This window comes from Lonchura striata, chromosome 9 (assembly GCF_050655825.1).
Source record: "Lonchura striata isolate lonStrDom1 chromosome 9, ASM5065582v1, whole genome shotgun sequence".
Lineage (NCBI taxonomy): Eukaryota > Metazoa > Chordata > Aves > Passeriformes > Estrildidae > Lonchura > Lonchura striata.
In genome coordinates, this window is record NC_140711.1 from 9,301,240 (window position 1) to 9,322,394 (window position 21,155).

The following is a 21,155-nucleotide window of genomic DNA, read 5'->3' on the forward strand; positions in this document are numbered from 1 at the left end:
GTGAATTCTCTCAGACTTGACACATGCCCATACCACTTGGTTAATTTACCAAGTGTTAAATTAGTATCTATGTTAAGCAGCTGACCAATCAGTTGGAGCATCTTCCAGACCCTGCAGTGAGATCAGGGATGGACACGGGTGAGCTCAGCCTGCACTGCAGCTCAGGCATGATGAGCACGTGTAGAAATGCACACAGATCATGGCTGGGACTAAACACTGCAATCCTTCATTATGGCTTCAGCTCCTGTCAGCAGTGTCTAGCTCCAACACACAGGGAGATCTAGTACCTGACACAAAAAAAAATCTGTACAAGGTGCCATAGTATCGGCTCCCTTCTTCCCTCACATCCTTCTGCTACTGTAAAATCATTGTGTGGTAAGGTTAGAGAAAGAGTAAATTACTGTTAATCTTTCAGATATCTCTTGTCTTTCTTGATTCCTTTTTTTAAAAATTTCATCCAAAAAAGAAATTATGTCTTTGGATTATTTACTTGGAACAATTTTAGTCTCAGACCACTAAGGTTTTCATTTAAGAGGAAGGTGAAATAAATTAGTTTGGTCCTTCATAATATGTATTGATCTACTGGGCAGATTTACAATACAATACAATTTAATTTATAGAGTGTCTCATAATAATGACATCAACAAAATTACTTACAGTGAATTTTAAACACATTATCATAGCATATCCATTGACTAACTTAGAAAAATATCTTTATATACTTTTTTAGAAAAGCTGAACAAAGAAAGATGTGGTTTATCCTGGAAGAAAGGAATTACAAATGTCAGGATAAGGATGAGACAACGTCAGTTCATCAACAAATATCTGGGAGCAGCAGCTAATGGGTATACTCAGCTTGCAGGGAACTATCATGCAAAATTCTCACAGTAAGTTTCATTCTGTCTTATCCCACAGCTTGGGAAGTTTTCACCATAATTTTTTCAGTGTAAAATAATGAAGATATATATTTAATATAACTCTTTGATTATGTCTATGGAAAGCAATTTCTACTGAGAGCAATCCTGCTGGATTCTGTACCTGGGATGGTGTAATCCTGGATGTACTTAGGAACTGGGGGACAAGAGTCTGCAATGCAGCCCTGAAGTAGAGGATGTGGGAGTTTTGTTTCATGGTGAGCTCAGTTTTCAAAAGACAGAAACAAGAAGCCTAAATCTGATGAAGAAAACCCTAATTTGAAATATATAAAATGAAACAAAGAATGATACCAATCCATTTGTGATAACATAGTGGTTGAGCAATTTCAAATTTATATGGTCAGCCTTGACAGTAGGAATGGCCATTCTAAACAATCTATGTTCTTGGTGATCAAATACACAAAAGGGGGAGAATTAACTTAGTGTAAGAGCACCAGAAATGTGACTGCAAAGGTAATAAATGTATTCATTAATTATTAATAACAATATTGATAATTATATAAATAAATTGTAATGAAATAGTATTCATAGCTTCTTCCATGCCCACTGTGGTACACAAATGTACTGAAATTATGAGCTGGAGTATCTCTACTTGCTCTTCACCTGCTCCTTCTCTTGCCCCAGGTTCTCCATGACCTATGGTCAGAAACTCGGAAGTTGATGCACCCTCTGTATTAACCCTTTCAAACCCTGCCCCAGGCTGTTCAGCTTTGCATGGAATGAAACCCTGGGTGGGCCAGGGACAGCTCTAACTGCATTCAGGTACTGCCAGCAATAAGAGGGTTCCCCCTTTTGCAAAGGTGCACAGGCAGAATAGCAGGAACAAGCCTGTCCTGTCACACACATAAATCTGATAATCTCTTTCTCTCCAGCTCCACCCCTGCTTTACGTATCACTGCAATTTCTGTCATAAATATTTATATGTGACCAATCAGCTAATGTGAATTTGGTACAGAAAAACTACTCTGAATATCTTTCTGTACTTTCATTATTTCTTTCATTGACCTGTACTGTAGTGATTTCTTTTTCACTAAACATCACAACTTATCATTTTTCAAACTTTAATTCCAAAGTAATTTGATTCTGGGCAGGGGACAGAGCCCAGATAAATACTGCTCTGCATGTACTAGCTGGTGTTTCTATTTCAAGGGTCTGCTTATTTTGGGAGCTATAAGTTACCCTTCAGGATGATAATTTTCCCAGACTCCAATGCAGGCTTCTAGTTAGAATTTTACTGGATGTGGACAAAATTGTCTGTTTGGTATGGGGAGTACTGAAAAATAAATCATGATGAATTTTCACTTTTTTTTTATTCTTAACTAGCACTGTAATTTTCCTCTTTTGTGTAACTATATCCATTAGAAAATATAGCAGTCACAGAGTAAAATAAATATCAGTTTTCAAAAGGCAAGAACTAAATAGAGCAGTTTAAGGATTAAACAGCATTGAGTGGTGTCTTTTCTACCCTTTTTGCAGTGGAATAAAAGACCATAGAAGTTACAGGCAGTTGAGAAAGTAGCACTCTACTCTGCAATTAGAAGTGATGGATAAAGTGAGAATAGAACTGCAAAGCTGTCATTTTCAGATATTAAGGAGACAAGCATTTTTCTAAGCTAACTGAAAAATTATTTGCTCATCTACTTATTCTGCTTAGATGTCAAAAATATAAAAGCTTTATAGCATTTAACATTTTAATGGTTCTGGAGAAATAGCAAACTTAGGCCCAGTTTTCCTCCCATTGAACTCTCATGGTGAGATTTTTTTCTAGAATCCCAGAATATGATGAGTTGGAAGGGACCCATGAGGATCACTGAGTGCACTCCTGGTCCTCTGCAGGACACCCCAAGAATTCCCATGTGCCTGGGAGCATTGTCCAAATCCTTCTTGAACTTGTCTTTGAACTCAAAGTGAACTCAGACCCTTGGTTTGAAAGGAAATTAATATTTAATGAGCAGATAATATAAATACAGAATATTATGCTACAGTACTGGTGGCATAAATTTGGAGTTAAAAGTAACACTTGATGCTCACAATAAATTTGGAAAAATTTGCCTATTTTCATTCATATTGTGCTTTCTTCCAGTTTATGAGCTTTCTAAACAGTTTGTGCCTGTGAGCTGTAAGGGACACATCCAGACTCCAGGAATGAACCACAAAAAGCTCTCCTTAAAAAGGGGGCTAGGGTCAACATTCAATTTCCCCATTAAACTCATGTTAAACTTATTGTTGCCTAGGCTCAAGGAGAGACAATTCTCTCAAGACTGTGAACTTTGCAGTGAGTTGGGACAGTTCTGAGCTTTTTCCTGTAAAAAGGGAGTTTCCCTAGAAGGACACTAATGATTTAGATATGGGGTCACTGATAAGCAAAAAAGTAGCACAAAAAAAAACCCACTTTCAAAATTCACATTTTTTTATGGTCAGTGAGAACTGACCTGCTGCAGTACACAAACCAAACAGCTTGTCCAGGAAAAGGCTGCCGAATATGACAGTTAAAGAAAGATCAAGAAGGTCCAGGCTGGCTTCTCAGCTCCTGGAAGCACCATGGTAATATTGGAGTCAGTGGATCAGTGTGGGTTTCTCTATGGAGGGGCCTGGCCATCCAAAGGCACTGAAATGTGTCCCAGGGCTTGTTCTACCAAAGCCATTTTGCAGCTGTCCCAGCACAGGACAAACTGTGCAATGTTCTGCAGAACTTATTAAATGCCAGGAAGTCCTCAGGCTGCCACCCAGTACTGAACTAATCAATGTTCTGAAGAGATCATTGATCAGGTCCTGAAGAGCAGCAAGTGCAGTACTTGTTTCAGTATTGTTTTCCCCAAGCTCAAACCTCATGTTTCTACCTGCCCTTGAATCACTTCTGGTTCATAGCAATCTGTGTCAAAGAACTCTATCATGATAATATATAACCCTAGGGAGCACTGATATTATATAAACTGCAGCATAATACTTAACATATTAAATTCAATTTTTCAATTTAGCTATTCTCTGCCTGTTTTAGTTGGCTTTAAACTAGACAAATTTCCAGTGCCAAATGCAGCAGTTGGAACTGACCACCTACAGCACAAGATTAAGGAAATGAAAAAATGCTGTGTATTTGTTCTGAAGCTAAAACCTCTTTCTCTTCAGCAAAGGAGCCTCATTGATTATAAGCCACACAGCTTTAAATAAAATTGAAACATAATGAGCTATTGTGAAGTATAGTTTTTGTAAGGTTTTTCAATCTCATGCACTCTAAGAGAGTTCACTCTTCTGCTAACAGAATTTTCCAGGCTTCTCTACACAGGAAAAAATCATCTGTAAACCTGGAAATTTTATTGTAAAGCTAGTACAGGCAGTGAAAAGAAGTTGATTACAGTTCATTAGAGGCCCTTATATTTCTACATATTTGCCCTGTCTGTAAATAACATCTTCTTGACAGTGTTAAATCTTTTGTGGCTCTGTGGAGAAAAGCCCTGGTTTGTGGAAGACAGGAGCCACAGTGTCAGTGTCACACAGGCTCCTGACTTCCATTCTAAATAATCAATGTTCTTGGTGATCAAATACACAAAAAGGGGAACATTAACTTAGTGTAAGAGCACTAAGCATCTCTCTGACACTGCAGCATGAAGCAGGAACTCATGAAGGAACACAACTTCTGCCTTTGCCCAGATACAAAAGATGACCAACAGCTCTGGAGTTATTCCAGCTCCACTGAAGGTGCTCGATGGGAATGAATATCCACAGGTGAGAGGCAAAGCACTGACTCCAGAGACAGGGGGTCCTGCTGACTGTTTCTGACAAAACAAAGCACATGCTTATTTCTGAGTCTTGCTAGCTCCGTAAATTTCTAATACTTACCCAGCCATCTAAAACAAAGAAAAATTTAGGTGTAAATTTGTTTCTGGTAGAATGATCCCATCAGTCTTGGAGTCATTATGATGCTTTTTTCAAGTACAGGTACAGTTAGTTGGTTGGAGGATGTAATGATCTAGTTTAAAATATGTACCTTAACCTAAGTCCTATTAAACAAAATAATTTCATTACAGTTTGTGTGCTGGAAAATAGCAATAATATCATGAGTACAACTCTGTGATCTCTCTCCCATCCTCTCTGATATAAATCCAATATTGCATATATCATTCAGTATAGATTTCAGTCTGTCCTTTTTGGCCACTGAAGGAGCACGACTGAAGACTCCACCATTTCCAGCTCCCATGTAAGGAAAATAATTTCTATTTTCCCATTTATTTTAGAGTTGTTTGACCTGCATACTTATATTACTGCATACTTGTGTGAAATACAAGAGATTTGTTTAAGTTACAAGTCAGCTCGGAGAGTAACAGAACCATAAGAAAAGAAAAACACAGTACATGTTCAGTGCATACCAAGTATGGAATCATCATATTACTTAAAAATATATAAAATTAATCTCAGCCAGCAGGTTGGAATTTTACCCAAATTCTAATAGTTTTGAATAAGTACTTTCCAAACCAATAAAAATGTCAGTTTTCTTCACAAAGCTCCTCCCTTCTCTTTAGTTCATGGTGAAGTGGTAGCATGTTGGGTGTCTGCTGCTAAGGTTGCTTTTTCTTCCAGTGCACAGGCTCCATGCATGGTAGGTGTGGGATATCACCAGGATAAGGAGACTTCTGTAAAAATAAGGAAAATAAGAGATACTATATTAAATAGTCTGTAAGGCACCAGCAGATGCTGGTTTTTTTCTTTCTTTTCCCACTGATAACATGGTTCAAAGGCTGGTGAAATGCATGGGAAGCCTTTCTCTGTATCGGTGGTTTTGAACATCATTTGTGAAAAACTGTCATGCACCATCTCAAGTGTCCCTTCTCAAGAAAGCAAGTAAAAAAGCTGTGTTATATCTTGAAGGGCTCTCTTGAATGAAAGTGTCAATATTTGTGCCTCTTTTCAGAGAGACTGAATAGCAACAGACCTTTCAAGAGGTCTCAGAAGACCCTGCTACATTGTGGATCTAGAGCTGTGTTAAGACAGAGGGAATTGTGTTAAAATGAAGAAAGACCAAAAAGTCTGAGAATGGGCATCACTGGAAAGGCCATGGGGTGAGTTATGTATTAAGTCTTAAGAGTCAGCTCAGACTACACAGACCACTGTGGAAAGATTTTTTTTTATACATTTTTTTAATAATGATAGAGAAAATGAAATTCTAGTAATTTTATGGTTAACACATTCCTAAAGTGTTATTTTTATTCACAGAGATGGTTCCTCTCAATATATTTTACTAAGGTCTACTTCAGCAGATTGGTAATTGTGGCTTCTGTCCAACAAAGCACACACAGAGGTGAACCTGCAAGTAGTTGAATGGATTTAGTGAAGTACAGATGTTTAAGGTATTCATACACTTAACTGCCTTGCTGGATTATAATTTGGATGAACAGCATCTCTTTATCACTCCACCAGCCTGTCCAGCAATGCAATGGAGCCCTCAAAAAGTTAATGTGATTGTTAAGTCATTGGAAACAGGGCATGCACAAGTCAGGATAATCATCCTGTGGAAGCACTTGTCTGAAATTAGTTCTTGCTTTTTCAAATTAGCTCATTTTTCTGAATAAGAGAGCTGACTATTCTGTCCAAAAATGGTGAAATTAAATAAAATTAGCATACTCCATTATTAATCAAATAGGTGGCACCTATTTGACTGCAGCTTAAGAGCATGTTTTAAAAGAAAAAGAACAAATGCAAAAGTACATGTGTTTTATTAACAACAGAAAAATGTTATCATTCATGTATTTTATTAGTTCTGAATAATACCCTCCTAATCAAAATGAATGCCATCTAGATTCCTTGAATAACATTTTACCAAAAATAAAGAAAACAATCCAGGTTTCCTATAAATACTTTGCTGCACATTAGAAGTAATTATCAACTAATTTACTTAAATACCAGGCTTGTGCTACTATAGTCAATGGGGCTTGTGCTATACAGCAAATTAGATTTCAAAACCCAAGCATAAACAGAAGGCAGGGGCCTAGGTTTTGAGCTCCACAGGTAAAATTCAGCTGGACCATTCACAGGAATGGTTCAGCTTTGAACCAGTGGGCCCTGATGGGCAGCACGAGGCAGGTGCTGACAGAACACTGTGGGATGCAGAACACTGGAGTTGTCTAACCAGGCTTGAACCTCACCTCAGTGAAAGGAACAAGATGTGAATGCTTGCAGAACTGCCTGGGTGATTTATGAGATTAGATCCCATTTCAACACTCCTTGGGTATTTAAATCTTAATAAACCCCCATGACACTTAGGCTAGAAGGGCCAAGATTGTCTGAAACAAAGCAAAATATGCATAAAGGTCAGATAGGTTTTTCAGTGGTCTAAAAAACACCTCTCTGTGCCCCTGTTGTCTTAAGCATAGGCTAGTTAAATTTTTTTTCCCCATTGATAACATGGTTCAAAGGCTGCTGAAATCAATGGAAAGCCTTTCTCTGTATCAGTGATTTTGAATATCATTTGTGAAAAACTGTCATGCACCATCTCCATTTGCAGACAGGTGACTGAACACAGGCCCTACATTTGATTTTCTCTCTGTGCTCAGGTCAGGACACTCTCTGGGATCTCATACATGAGATCCTCTTTAATCTGTCTTGCAGTAAACAAGATCAGAAGTGAAGTTTATCCCTTCTCCTTGCAAAGACCTCCCAAGGGCTTTAGGCCTTTTAGACCTAAAGCATTATCAATATGTCTTCCTGATTTTAAGAATGGTGAGTAAAAAAGGAAAAAGTTTACTGAGCTACTGGTTTTCCTTAGATGGTTACACAGGGCCACAGAATTTCTTCTGTCTGTTTCAGTAGGATTGTTGTAACCATGCTCCAAGGATATAAGAGCTGAATGGAGAGTATCTTTAATCAGACAATTTGAGTTGGAAAAATACCTGGAAAATACCTCTTCAAATCAGAAAAGGAGCAGCAAGCCTTTGGCTATGTAAAAATTGGTAACAATTGGTCCAAGTTCAGTATAAAAAAGAGAAGCAGTTACATGATTTAGTAATTTCTTCTCCTTCCTTCTGAGTACAATGTTTTATACCAAGTCCTTAGCCTTTGCAGCAGGGTGGAGAACAAAGAAAGTCAGCCAAGAACTATGGGGAGCTAGATAAAATGAAAGCAGAGAACATTAAAATGTCCCATAAACTCAATCCCTTTACTTAATCTTTGGAACACGTCCCTCTATATCCAGTAAAAAGATGTATTTTTATTTCCTAAGTTTTGTTCTGAAGATATTTTCTAAGTGTGGAAAATACATGAGGAGGACATGAGATCCATGAGGACCAGGACTAAAAATTTAGAGGCTATTTAGCTGTTTTACAGAAAGTAATTTCTCATTCATGGTTGTTTTCATTGTTTGTTGATTATGTGCCTGAGCTCATTTTGACACATGGGAAGTGTATAAATTTGCTGTTGTTGTTGTCATGGGTACATCTGGCAGACTGGGCAACCTTTGCTTTGTTTTTGGATGCTCATGAGAAGAATCTGTAGAGTGAACACTAGTGTTGTTATAATTTCAACACAAAGCATTAATTTTTTCAAGTACTGCAGTTGGGGTTGTTTTGGTTTTTTTTTTTTCCCTTAATGGACACAAAATTGAGTTTTCTACAAATATTTTAAATTTTCCCAAAGAAATTTTAGGTACTCTTTATAAAAAAATCCAACAACAATAGCAACAACAAAAACCAACAAAAAACCAAACATAAACAAACATATCAGGGCTTTACCCTAAATTCCAGGAAGCTGTCTGAAAATAACTAGAAAACAATTGATATTAAACTGAAATGGTAGCAGTCTCTGTGTGTGTGTGTGTGTTTGTTTGTGTGTGATACCAGCCATTTCAGGCTAATGTGAAAATACCTGTATTTTTTCCTATCCTATTTAAAATAAAAATAATTGTAATATTTTTGTTTCTTTTTTCCTTGAAATATTTTCTGGTTTCAACTGTATGTCCTAATTTAAAACATGAATCTCAAAAGTTTTGTATTTTCCTATGCCACAAGGACCTCAATTTTGCTTAGCTTTAAACTTAAGTAGTTTAGTAGTTTTAGCAGTGGGTTTTCCATGTAGAATAAAGAAGAAAACAGCTGCCATATTGATGCCAAGATGATTTTTTGCCTTTTCTTTTATATACCTTTTGTATAACTCTTGTGTATCTTCAGTACTCTTAGCACGTGTATTTGTAATTCCTTAAGTCTTGTAACTTAGCATAGTCTTAGTATTTTATTAGACCGGGAAAACAAACATCCTAAAGGGATAGGAGGAAAACCCTAATCTATCTTGGGAAACCAAGGTCCTCTCTAGAACATATCCTGTAAGCCAAGACTCTGCTCATCCAGGGGGCAATTCCTCAGAGGAGGGAATTCATCCAGGCCTCCCACTGGGCCATCCTTGTTAGATATGTTCATTTGTAAGGTCTATAAATTGTGTACTCCATCTGTCGTGTGGCTGCATGGCAGCACATCCCTCCTTGGTGAAATGGTGAACCCTAAGGATCCTTATTAAAACAAGGTAAAAAACCCCTATCCCTTAACCATGTCTGGGTTTCAATTCTTTAAGACTGGGAAAAGGCATCAGTATAATGTTGAGAGGAGGCAGAAAATTATTCTTCTGGACTAGAATATCAGAAGTTTAAAGAATGAAATATGATCATGTAATATATGTTCTATTCCTAATATAATCTGTCTGCCCACTTCACATTTTCCCCATGGTCTTGAAGGAAAAGACATTATTATATTTATGATTTGTTACACAAATTTTTTTTTTCACTTATGTAATTTATATTACATTTGTAAACAGCTACAGACTGTCTTAAGCAATGCACAGTAACCTGAATGACATGGGGATATGGTGACTCATTTAGTAAACAATTATCTCAGAAAGATTGGGGAGTTAAACTGTTCCTGACAAAGCTATTGCTGAGTAAAAGATTCTGTCTGGGTTTCTTTGAATGTCTTTGTTTTCATTCCAAAAACATCACCAGTACCTGACAGAAAGCATTACAAGGCAGCAGTGAGGGCAGGCTTAGAACATGCCAAATGCTTATTAATTTTTTTATAAAAAATTTACACAGCTCCACAGAAGGAAATTCCAGGTGTTCCCTCTGTTTTAAACTATTAAGAATTTTTGGTTCCAAGTCCTAACATCCTTATCACTCACAAGGGAGTCAGAACCAAGGAGGAAGCTTCATGACCTTGCTCTCCTATTGTCCAGTTCCAATAAATTGCCCACCCCACCCAGTGGGGTTCAGAGCAGTACTAAAAGCTGCTGCCCACGTTCATCCTTCTCTGTTCTACACATCACATCCTTGACCCAGTGAAAAAGTAGAAGTGCCAGTGAGGGAATGCCTGGGGTCAGTTTTCCAGGAGTGTTACTTCTGAACTATTTATCAGAAAAATACAAAGGCCTGAGCCAAGTACCTTTAATTCAGTACTGATGCACACTTGCTGAGCACTTACTTAAAAATAATGTTTCTACTCAATTTTCATGAAGGTTATTACAATAAAACTCCTTGTACCTTTTTTCAGTAGCATTTTGGGAACTTGAAAGAAGGTGATAGCACAGTGGGAATAGTTATCTGCAGTTCCTATCTACAGTAAGAGCTCTGATGAATCAGTATATTCTATATATTCTTGCACTGCCACTTACTTAAATGCATTGTTAAATTGAATTTAAAGTTTTGGTTTATGACATCTCTCTTATTGTTGTTTGTTTGGGTCGTTTCTTGTTTTGAATTTCATTCATTCTGGTCACTTGTATTTGTCCACAGTAGAGTATCAAGAGAGATCAGACAGAGGGACAGCCTGGCTCATTCAGGTGCCCTTTATCCTGAAATTGAATTTGCATGCAAACTAAATTTTAGGTAAACTTTGTTGGTTTCTTCCAGTTCTATTTTGCACAGTTTTAACAGTGTACATGGAAATCTCCTGTCCTCTTGTCCCCCTTTTAGCAGTGCCTAAGCCTGCACAGAGCTCAGCCTGAGCCCATGAGAAGAGACATTTACAGGCAGAGACCAGAGTGCTTATCTTGCATAAATCATTGTCCTTTAACCACAGAGGGTAGTTACCAGTTTAGGATGAGAGTACTTCTAAAAACTCATAGGCACAATTTCTGCAGGATGCAGTTGCTACAATTTTCCCTACTCCCTCATTTCTAATTTACCTCATTTTGTTTGGAGAAGTGAAAGCCAAATTGGCTGATATATTGGCACAGAAATGAGTATGGGAGTAGCATGATACCAGACCAAGAAGTGCCAGAGTTAGCAAATAGATACCATGACTTAATTCTTTAATTATCTCTTCTGGAGAGAAACACTGCTGAAGTCTGAATATCATAAAGCTCTTAGTGAAACTTGTCTGAAGTTGATTCATTTGGGTTCTTGTTGAGCTTGTTCCTCAAAGCTAATCTGCATCTCTAATTGTGTTTTATGTGCTTCAAATACAGCTTCTATTCTGCCATTGCATAGAATGAGTCAGTAGTTATTTTACAGCTTAGAATAAATGCTCTGTTTATAATATTTCAATAAACCTATATGGTAGTTCAGTTGTCATTCAAGCAAGAAACTGAAGACTCAGGCTTCAAGCTCAAAGGTTTAGGGGTGATTTCCATACTCTTATTTTCAAATACACAGAAGAGTGAGGAAGGTAGAACTCTATCCATCTGCATGATTTCTTTGTCTTTAAAACAGAAGTGCAGTCCTTGTTATTCTGCTCTTGAAGAATTAAGATGTCTGTTTATTTGGGCCTTATGTAGATGAACTTTTAAAAGTGCCAGAGAGACTTCTGCCATGCCAAAATAGTTCTACAATCACTTATTATAAAATATAACCCATCACCTCCAAAACCCTTTAAACTGAGACTCTCCCTGTGTCTGGGAGTATAGGAGAGATACATGCTACTGATGTTTCTTTCTGTGCTCTGAACAAAAATTTGGCTTTTTTTTTTCCCCCCAGAGGATAAAAAATCCACTTCTTCTGTGCCCAGTCGTGGTAAGCTTGCTTCTATTTTTGTAGAATCATGACATTTTTCCACCTGAGCTGTGAGGGAGGCAGTACTAGACTTATCTACCCTGTGCAGATATCAGTGAGATGCTAGAGAAAACTGCTGCTCTCTAACTAAAGGACGGGGTATAGCACATATTGACAGGGTACAGAGCAAGTTCCATTTGCTTTGATCATGTGTTTACACATCTATCTCAATCAAAGCAATGCACTTTGCAAAGCTGTGCATGTGAAGCACCTGTGTGTACTCAAATGACTTTACAAGAGATAAAATGGATGCAAGGAAATATTTTGTTTTAAAGCAGCTAACCCTGAGCACATCACAGCAGTGAAGGGAAAACAGATCCTCTCTGGTTTAATGCCATTCCTATGAATACTCTGTTTTATATGATATATTTGTGCATTTATAAGAATCTGGCACATAAACATGCCACAAGTCATAGAAAGACGTGGGAAAGGTGGGAATGAATTGTGTTCATTTGTGTGAGTACAAAACAATGCCCAGCTGAAAACAGGAGGAACATGAAGAAAGTAATTTCCACTGTGTCCTTCTCACCTCTCAGAGGTCTCTGTCTACAGGTAAAGTGGTCTAAGACTGGGATTTTGTCTTCTAATGACTTCTGGCTAACTTCCCTATTACTGAAGGTGAATTAGCACAAACCTCGTTAATCTCAGATGAAATTCATATTCTTTGTAATCTTATGCTCCAAAACAAAAGAATTAAAATCTGTGAATGATCCAGCCTTGCAAGGAGTGATATAACATCATGCTGATACCCTTGAATACAATCCATTACTTTTATTCCCTGCACAATCCATTATTTTTCTCTAATGTGCACATACAACCCTTCTTTACATTCCTCCAGCTTTTTTAGAGTAATGCCACGTTAATCTGCTGAAGGTCAAGATGAGAAAATGGAGGAAACATAGCAAGTGCTGTTAGAAATCCCATCACTTTGTGCTGACCTCCCAAACAAATGGGCATTAGCTGCAGATACAAGTGCTTGCCAGTTCATTAAATTCTTTCACATGCCTGGTATCTTATGTATTATTGCATTCAGTTTAATATTTAATAAGTTATTGGTGTGTAATTGTTTTCATATATTTTTACATTAAATACAGAAGGAATGGGTGTAATCATTCCCTGTGTTATTTCCCTGGGATCGGCCACTATTGAGATAATTGTCTTTTATTATGGTGAGTAGTAATCTGTGTGCAATAAATCACATTTTATCAAGGAGTAAAATTTGAATTTGTGTTTTTAAAGACCTGTTTGGGTTTCTTTCTCAGTGTCTCATTTGTAACTCTTCTTTGTAACTTGGGAGTTTCATGACTCAGAGAAGCACCAGAGCACAGATATGTTGAGATTGTTGCTTTCTTTCATTTCATTTAAATTGAATCCCTTTTCAAAACCTCTAGAAAACACATTGCTAAACACACCTTTCCCTTATTAAATACCTCCTGCTTTTTCTTCAATTGTGAAATAATTCCACCAGAGTCCAAAAAGTATATAAATTATTATAGATATAGAAATTGCACAATATGCAAAACAAAATCCACAACCAAATTTAAAAAAAAAGGAAAATATTTTTTTTAGCAATTCTGTTAGGGCATTAAGGACAAAACAAATTGCTTTTTCTAAGAATTCAATCAGACAAAACAGTTTTGTTCTAAATGTACAGACAAATAATTATTCTACGGTTTACACAACCAAGAATTTATTTAATCAGCTAAAAATTAATTTAATTACATATTACATATGAATTTTAAAAATGGATGAGGAATCAGCCTTATGGTTCATATTGCTGAAGTTGCATAGTTTCTTTTTTTGACTATGCATGAGAACAACCTGGCTGCATTGTTGGAATTTATTTCTTGAAAGTAGTGAGATAACCAATGGCCGGGATAATGCAGAGTAGACAGATTTACACATCATTTCTTCCCTGCTTCTGCTCTTCAGGGGAGTATTTTTCACAGCACCATCCTGATCACTGAGAAATCTCCCGAATCTCTCACATTCCTGATGTGGTTACAGGGATAAACATCCAAAATAGGGGTAAAAGTATCACAATAATGGTGAAAGATTGAAAGTCATTGAAAAAAAGTGATTAAGAGTTAATAAAATTAATAAAATGTTTTTAAATTATTTATTTAAATAAATAAAATTGTCTTTCCCCAGTTAAAAAGTGGTGGACCTTGTTTGAGGAAGAAAGAAGTGAAATATTTTATTTCTTATTGTGTTTTCTCTTCATTAAGCCTTCAGTCTATTTTTTTAAAACCACTTTTAGACATTAAATGAATTGTGCAAAGGTATTTTATCCAGGTTCTTACCTGATTCTGATTCCTTGAGCTGTCTTGTGGGAGTATTAAGAGGAAATGTGAGGACAGTCAAGAGATCTCAAAGCAAAGTGAAAAATAGAAACAGATGCAAGAGTGAAAGATTTGGGCATGTCTAAAAGAAGGGACGGTCAGATCAATTTGTGTACATGCACAGCAGTTTGCCTCAATGGAAAATATGTTCTTCTATGTACTGGAAATGTGATAAAAATAATAGCACTACAATATATAAGAAACAGGTCATCCTGAGAAAATATTTAATCCGAAAGGCTAATTGGTATTCAACTGCAACAAAAGGGTGGTTGTGAGACCACCATTGGTTTAAGAACAGGTTAGAGAAATGTGTCTGAAATACTGAGAATGGCACACATCCATAGGGTTGGCCTGAGTGTAGCCCAGAGATGAATCCTCCAAGTCTTTTCTTGACTCAGTGGCTAAGACTTTAAATTGATCCTACTGGTAAAATGTAATAGAAGGACTTAGGATCTCATTATGATCTAAATTCCTTCATAAGTACCACTGCATTAAGGGTCAGAGGTATCCTGGACTACCAAAACATTGGGTAAGTTAATTTTAATGCTCTAATTTCATGAGGGTCTGCTCCATAATGGCAAGAGGTGGAGGAAAAGAATTTTCACTCTTGACTGACTGAGAAGACTATTAAAAAAATCGGTATTTTTTCATTCAGTTCTAGGAAAGATGGTTCATTGTGATTATTTTTCAGTTCTTAGAGGCTTCCACAGCAGTTACATTTGACTCTGCTGCCAGAGCAGTTTTGTTCCAGCTGTCCAGCAACAGCTCTGGTTCAGAGCCAAAGCTGCTGCAAAAAGCTCAGCCTGAAAAATCATATTTAGCTGGAGTGGATTGGACTTCAGAGAAGCTCTATATGAGCAAGTCAGAGTGTGCAGACAGTATTAGCAGACAGGAATAGCTGAACTTAGATGATGCAGAAGCTATTTATGGAAAATTAAGTTACATTAGTAGCTCATCTGAGAGCAGCAGAGTTTTTGTTTGCCAAACATTTTGACTTGAGAGAAGAAAGGCTGGCTGACTTTTAAGGACAGAAAGAAAGGCAGGACAAGGTTCAGGCACAGTTTCAGTAGAGAATGTCTCATCTAGGAGGAGAAGCTTTAATGGTTACATTATTAGTCTTTGCAGGTCTTTGTATAAAAATGAAATGTGTCATGGGAACAGGGATTCCAAAAGGCATGACACCCACTATGCTGAGCGCTGACTAGCTTGTGCAAATACAAGTTTGAATAAAAAATTATTACCTGAATCTTGAAGACTTTACCCTCTAAAGAGGCTGCAAAGCCTTGAGGAGACACCTGAGAGCATCCACTGTCCGCTGGGCACATTCTCCCTTGGTGAGTGACCAGTGGGGTTGCTCCTACATGAACTCTGCAAATCTACAACTGGTTTCAAGACTGACATGGAAAATGCAAGCAAAAGATAAATGACAAAAGTGAGGTAGAAGTCAAAGGTAAATATGCATTTTTGTTATATCATTTCTGTGAAGCAAAGCTGGCTACTTCTGAAAAAAACCCACTGTAATTCCTTTTCAGTGGTGATAGAAGCTGTGAGCTTGCTAAAGCAACCTGGGATGCTCAGTGTATTTGCTTCCAGTTTTATTCCTTGCAGCAGTTCTCCATAATAGAACACACTGCAGACAAACATCTGAGGATCTTTTTTTCTCACAGAATACACCAGAGCTGGATGCTTGAGAAGAGAAAGTGCTAAAGGTTGACTTCAATGGGAATGTTCCCTGACGAAGGTGAAGATTTGACCCAGAAGGGTTTGAGTGAGTTTCTGAACAAACTGAATTATCTTTTGTGTTTTGCAAACATGGGTCAGCTAAAAAAAGTGTAAAAGTTTAGCTCCCAGACCACATGTTTGAGTGGAACTATTTCATGTTATTCCTTTAAAAAACAGCCCTTCTGTTTTACTTCCAAACTGCAGTGAAATGTTATACTCTGAATAAAAACTGTCTTTAACCCTGCATTTTGTAAATGTAGTGCATTAGCCGGGGCAGTTACTTGTTGTTTAGATTTTTATTAATTCTAAGCTTACCTCTTTTCACGGAGCTCTTTTGATTCCTCTTCTACTTGCATTTATTTGCACAGTAAGAACATGATATTTTCTCAGCAGTTGCTTCAAAGTTTGGGCCTTATCCTTTTATTAGAAAACATTCATATTGAGCAATGTACCACAGTTGAAATGAGGATACAAAAAGGGTTTGATCATGAATAAGAAAGACTTGTTTCTTCTTCCAAAGCTAACCTGTCTACATCCTGATTCAATAATATTCTTATCTATGAAAAGATTTGTTTCCTTATTCTAAAATATGTTTTATTTGCCTAAATTACCCCAGCTTGTTTAGGATTATTTGATCATTATAGTTCATTTAGAGCAGCACTTAAAAATAGTTTCCAAAATCTCGGACACATTTGCAATGTTTGGGCATATTTCAGACTGAAATTTTCTGTTTTGTTCAGATAAAAATAATTGATTTACTGAATCTAAATTAATTCCTTTGTTTTATCTTGCTTATACATTTTTTTCTCTTTAAAATTTCATATAGCAAATGAGCACACTATATTTTTTGTCTATCTAATGCTGCAGTATATAATATGTTGATCTTAGAATATGATGTAGATTGTTTTAATGCATTGATTGGATTCAATATTGAATATTGAACAGTTAAATGCATTGATTGGATTCAATATTGAATATTGAACAGTTAATAGCCATTTATCAAAATAAATAGCCAATGTACATGTAATTTTGTCATGTTGAAATATTTAAATACTTTTCAGTACACTTTAGCATGTTCCTGTTAATAATTGAAAACATCTTGTACAGATTAAAGGCGACCAGTTCCAAGAAGAAGAAACATGGAGAGATGCACTGTAAGAAATGAGTTAATATGATGAAAATGTGGGAAATCATTTTTGAAAAGTCTGAATCTCAACTTGTGCTTTATAAATCACAACCCAGAAGTAACTGGGGATTCAGCCAGATCTCATTAATTGCAGAGGAAGAGAAACGATAAAGACTGAAATTTATGTAAAATCAGTTCACTGGTCTATTCTTTTATGGGAACTATTTGGAACCAATCTGTATCTGCAACTCTTCTCTGGGAAATGAATCCAAGAGCTACAGCAGGTGCTTTAAAGTAATAAGGGATTTCCTGTGAAACCCAGTGGAGGGATGACTCACCAGTTTAATTATGGCTTTCTTCTGTTGTAAAAGCAGGACCATCATTTGTAAAAGGGTCTTGTTGAGTAAATGAGTTCCAACAGAAAATCTTTGATAGGGAAAATAAGATACCCATATTTTATTTTAAAGGGTATAAGATTTATAGGGAACATCTTTAGACTACTACAATGATTAGTGTTGTCTGGGTATCCCCAGAGTAACTGAATGGAGCAGCAGTAACTCTTGTGCTGTCTGGCTTTGCTTTATTTTGAATTTCTGACTTATCTTTCAGTTCAGCTGTCTGATTTATTTCTAAATTATATGTACATCCCAGACAGACATTTCCATAGTTCATACTGCTTCAAGATGGTTGGAGTGGGTTTGGTTTGGTGTTTCCTTTAAAAAGACATAGCTAAAATTACAGTTACTATTTCTTAATTCCATAATACCATTCCTTTTTAGCAAGTTGCATATCCCTGGGAAAGAGGGTAGTCTTTATCTGTGGTGAACCACCTCCTGGGAATTTTCCTATTTACTTGGAAAACCACCATTTTTCACCCCATAAAATGAGAGACATCTTCCATATCCACTGTTTCTCTGCTGTGAGACCCCTCAGAACTGGTACAACATCCTGAGATGTGATGAAAATCCAGGGGACCATAAGAGCTGAATCAGAATCACCCTTTACAATATTTATGGCAAAGTAGCAGTTTCTGGTCAAAATTCCATTGATGAAAAGGAGGGAGGTGGTGGTATTTAGGGTATGGTAGACAAAAATCTTTAGGCAAAATGGTTCTCTTCAAGGATAGATGGGTCATATAACCCAGCTCTCTGTTTATTTTCTGGGTTGGTTGGTTGTTTTCATCTGACTTCTCTGCTCAGGAGTAATTAACCTGATTTTACCTGTGTCTGTCACTGGCACAATGCATCTTCCTGCTATAAGTTAAACTTTTGGTACTTGGAGGGAAAAAGACTCATAGCCAATATAAACCAAGAGAAAAGGGGAAAAAGAAAGTAGTTTAGAAGAGTAGGTGTCATTGATTGACTGTAATTTCAAAGGGTTTTTCTTATGATTGACAAATTCCCGAGATGTTCATTAACTAATGGAATTATGGTGGCAAGTGACTGCTGTCTGCACAGAACATCAGGTTAAAAAGTGCAGAGGAATAATGGGTTTTTCTCTGCTGTGGATCAGTCTCCTCACTGTCTGGAGCTCACTCAAAGACACTGGAAAGGATCAAGGAGGTTTCAGTGGTGAAATTCCTGTTTATGCTCTCCTCTTCCCAAGGAATTCCTGCTCAAACCATCAAATGAAGTTGAACATAGAGGGTTAAATAGAAAAAGAGCACCTGGGCCTTAATATATTCAATTACCCAGAAAACAAAATCAGTTTTGTTTTTGTTAATAGCACTGAAATATGCATTACACTATTTTAATTAAAACAGTCTATTACACTTGCCATTCAGCTCATTCCTGCATATTCCCTTAGGGCAGTTTTCATGTACTGTGATAAAACATAATGAAAATAATTTATAAAGGAAACAATACAATAAATCAATCTGATGCTTAATGAGCCTGCATTACAAGAATGGATACAATATTCTTTTTTAGAATATGTAGTGCATTCTCCTCAAATGACTGGAAGAATGCCCTACAGCACTTAAAACAATAGCACCTTGCTCCATTTCAGCATGCTTTTAATGCACTGCAACTTGCAGTTGAAGCAAATCTTGGCTCAACAAATAGAAATCTCTTCCATTTACACTAGGTTTTTGATTTTTCTGATTTTTTACCTTTAGTCAGACTCGTCTGCCTCATAGGAACACCTGTAGAGACCACCAGGTTTCAAGTCAGCTGCATACTTCAGCAGTCAGTTATTTGATGTCTGTATTCCAGACACCCAAATTTTGTAGCTTAGATCAAAGCTTCTCAGGGAGAATTCTCTGCTACCCATCAGAAGGATGCAAAAATATCAGGAAAAAGATTACCATTCTTTTTTTTTTTTTTTTTTTGTATATTCATATGACACTTGGAGACCTTATGAGTTCAGCCATTGATGGAATCTGTGAATCTGTGAATTACCTTTACCTGAGAACTGCCACGGAATATCTGTCAGTACATAATGTTTCATTCAGTGACCAAATATGTACACAACTGTCTGATTTAGTGCAGTATTTGCCATTTCTGTGAAATGTGTCTGCACTTTGCTATCTGCTGCAAGGTCTGCTACGCTTGGAAAAAATCCTTCCTTAAGAATTTGATTAATCACATATTTATAGGAGAATTCAATTGCTGTGGCACATTAAATTGTCCAGAAGAACCAGGGCAGCACTAATGCAACAGCTGATACAACACAGCCCAATTACTTTGAGAGAGGAGTCACTCAGGGTGACTTGGCCATGAATCCTACTGACACAGCCTAGAGATATTCTGCTAAAGGTGTATTAAACTGTGTTTTTCCAAGCAGGTGGATAAGAGCTGAATCGGGGAAAAAAAAAAGAATTCTACCTCCTAGAGCTGAATAAGCTGAGATTGGCTGTGAAATTGAAACATTTTGTTGTTCTTGTACCTAATTAGTAAATTTGGAACAAATAAAAAAAGTGTGAAATGCAGAGAACTTATGCAACAAGTATAAATAAAATAAGTTATACAGCAAGTATAAGTAAAAAGATGAGATGCAGAGAATTTATACAACAGACTTTCTCTTGGTATGGTGTTTCCCCTTTGTCATTGCAGACATGCAATGCATCATCTAGGTTAAATAAAAATTATTTTATTAGATCTTTAATTTTCCTTTAGAAAAAGGAAAAAAAAAAATGAAATAGAGTATTAAAATGCTGTCAAAAAGGATTGTCAAATGAGACCTGAGTTGGTCTAATCCTCCAAATGGTATTTTTTGAAATGCCTTTGAATTATAACCAAAATTTTAGCATACCTGGAAATCCTATGTAATAGTTCAGGAATACAGTTTACCACTTTGGTTATTTATTATTTTTATGGAGAGAAAAAAAGAATAGATAGCGAAGAGTGGTTCAAGGAAGTACTATGAAATACCTACATGCTGCTAGAGAGCAGTTCCAGAGCTGCTGGCTTTTTATGTTTTCTGCCTGCTCTCACACCAAACCACAAAACCACTGTGGAGCACAAGGGGAATATCTGGGACAAGCTGCTGAGGCCGAGTTGCAAGAGCAATTCCCAAAGACTTCAGACAGACAGACAGACAGAGAGACGGACAGAGGGGGAGGCTTGGCCACCAGCCGGAGCAGCCAGGCAGGAATCCTCTCCAGGGAATCTGCTCAGAGCTCCATCAGCTCACTCAAAGGCTGGAGCAAGCTGCAAATCCCAGCTGCCAGCGGGGACAGGTTTGGCAGGAGACAACAGCCCCTGCCCCAGCCCAGCCCTGGCCCTTCAGGAACACCTTCCCCAGCTGCTCAGCACCTTCTGCTGCCAGCCCTGCACCATTGCTGCAGGCAGCCCTTGCAGGCTCAGCTCTGGCTCGGGAGAGAAGCTGGAATGCCTTTGGAAGCCTGCTGGCACATGGCATTAGACATGTCTGAAAACCACCCAGCTCTGCAGGTTACCTGCCTCTGGCAGCTGGGAAAGGCAGGCTGACCATCCTGTGCCTCTAGAAACCACTTCTTGCCTCAGATGTTTACTCCTTTAGCTAAGAGAACAAAAACCTCTGGCTGAATTCGG

The 21,155-nt window shown here is 37.3% G+C and overlaps 1 protein-coding gene across 39 annotated transcripts in view; it reads left to right on the forward strand.

Moving 5' to 3' along the window:
* The window catches only part of LOC146766630 (uncharacterized), a 250,204-nt gene extending 230,753 nt beyond the window's left edge, over positions 1-19,451 (forward strand). For 27 of the 39 annotated variants that reach the window (XR_014957185.1, XR_014957178.1, XR_014957186.1 and 24 more), the window contains one exon: positions 731-19,451. Coding sequence is in view for 7 of the 39 variants with exons in the window: in XM_085587124.1 (XP_085443250.1) it covers positions 731-887; positions 1,560-1,596 (194 nt within the window). In the remaining 32 variants the exon portion in view is untranslated. The remainder of the gene's footprint in view (positions 1-730) is intronic. The other 12 variants (XM_085587123.1, XM_085587127.1, XM_085587128.1 and 9 more) reach the window with 8 other exon arrangements.
* Positions 19,452-21,155: the final 1,704 nt, after the last annotated feature.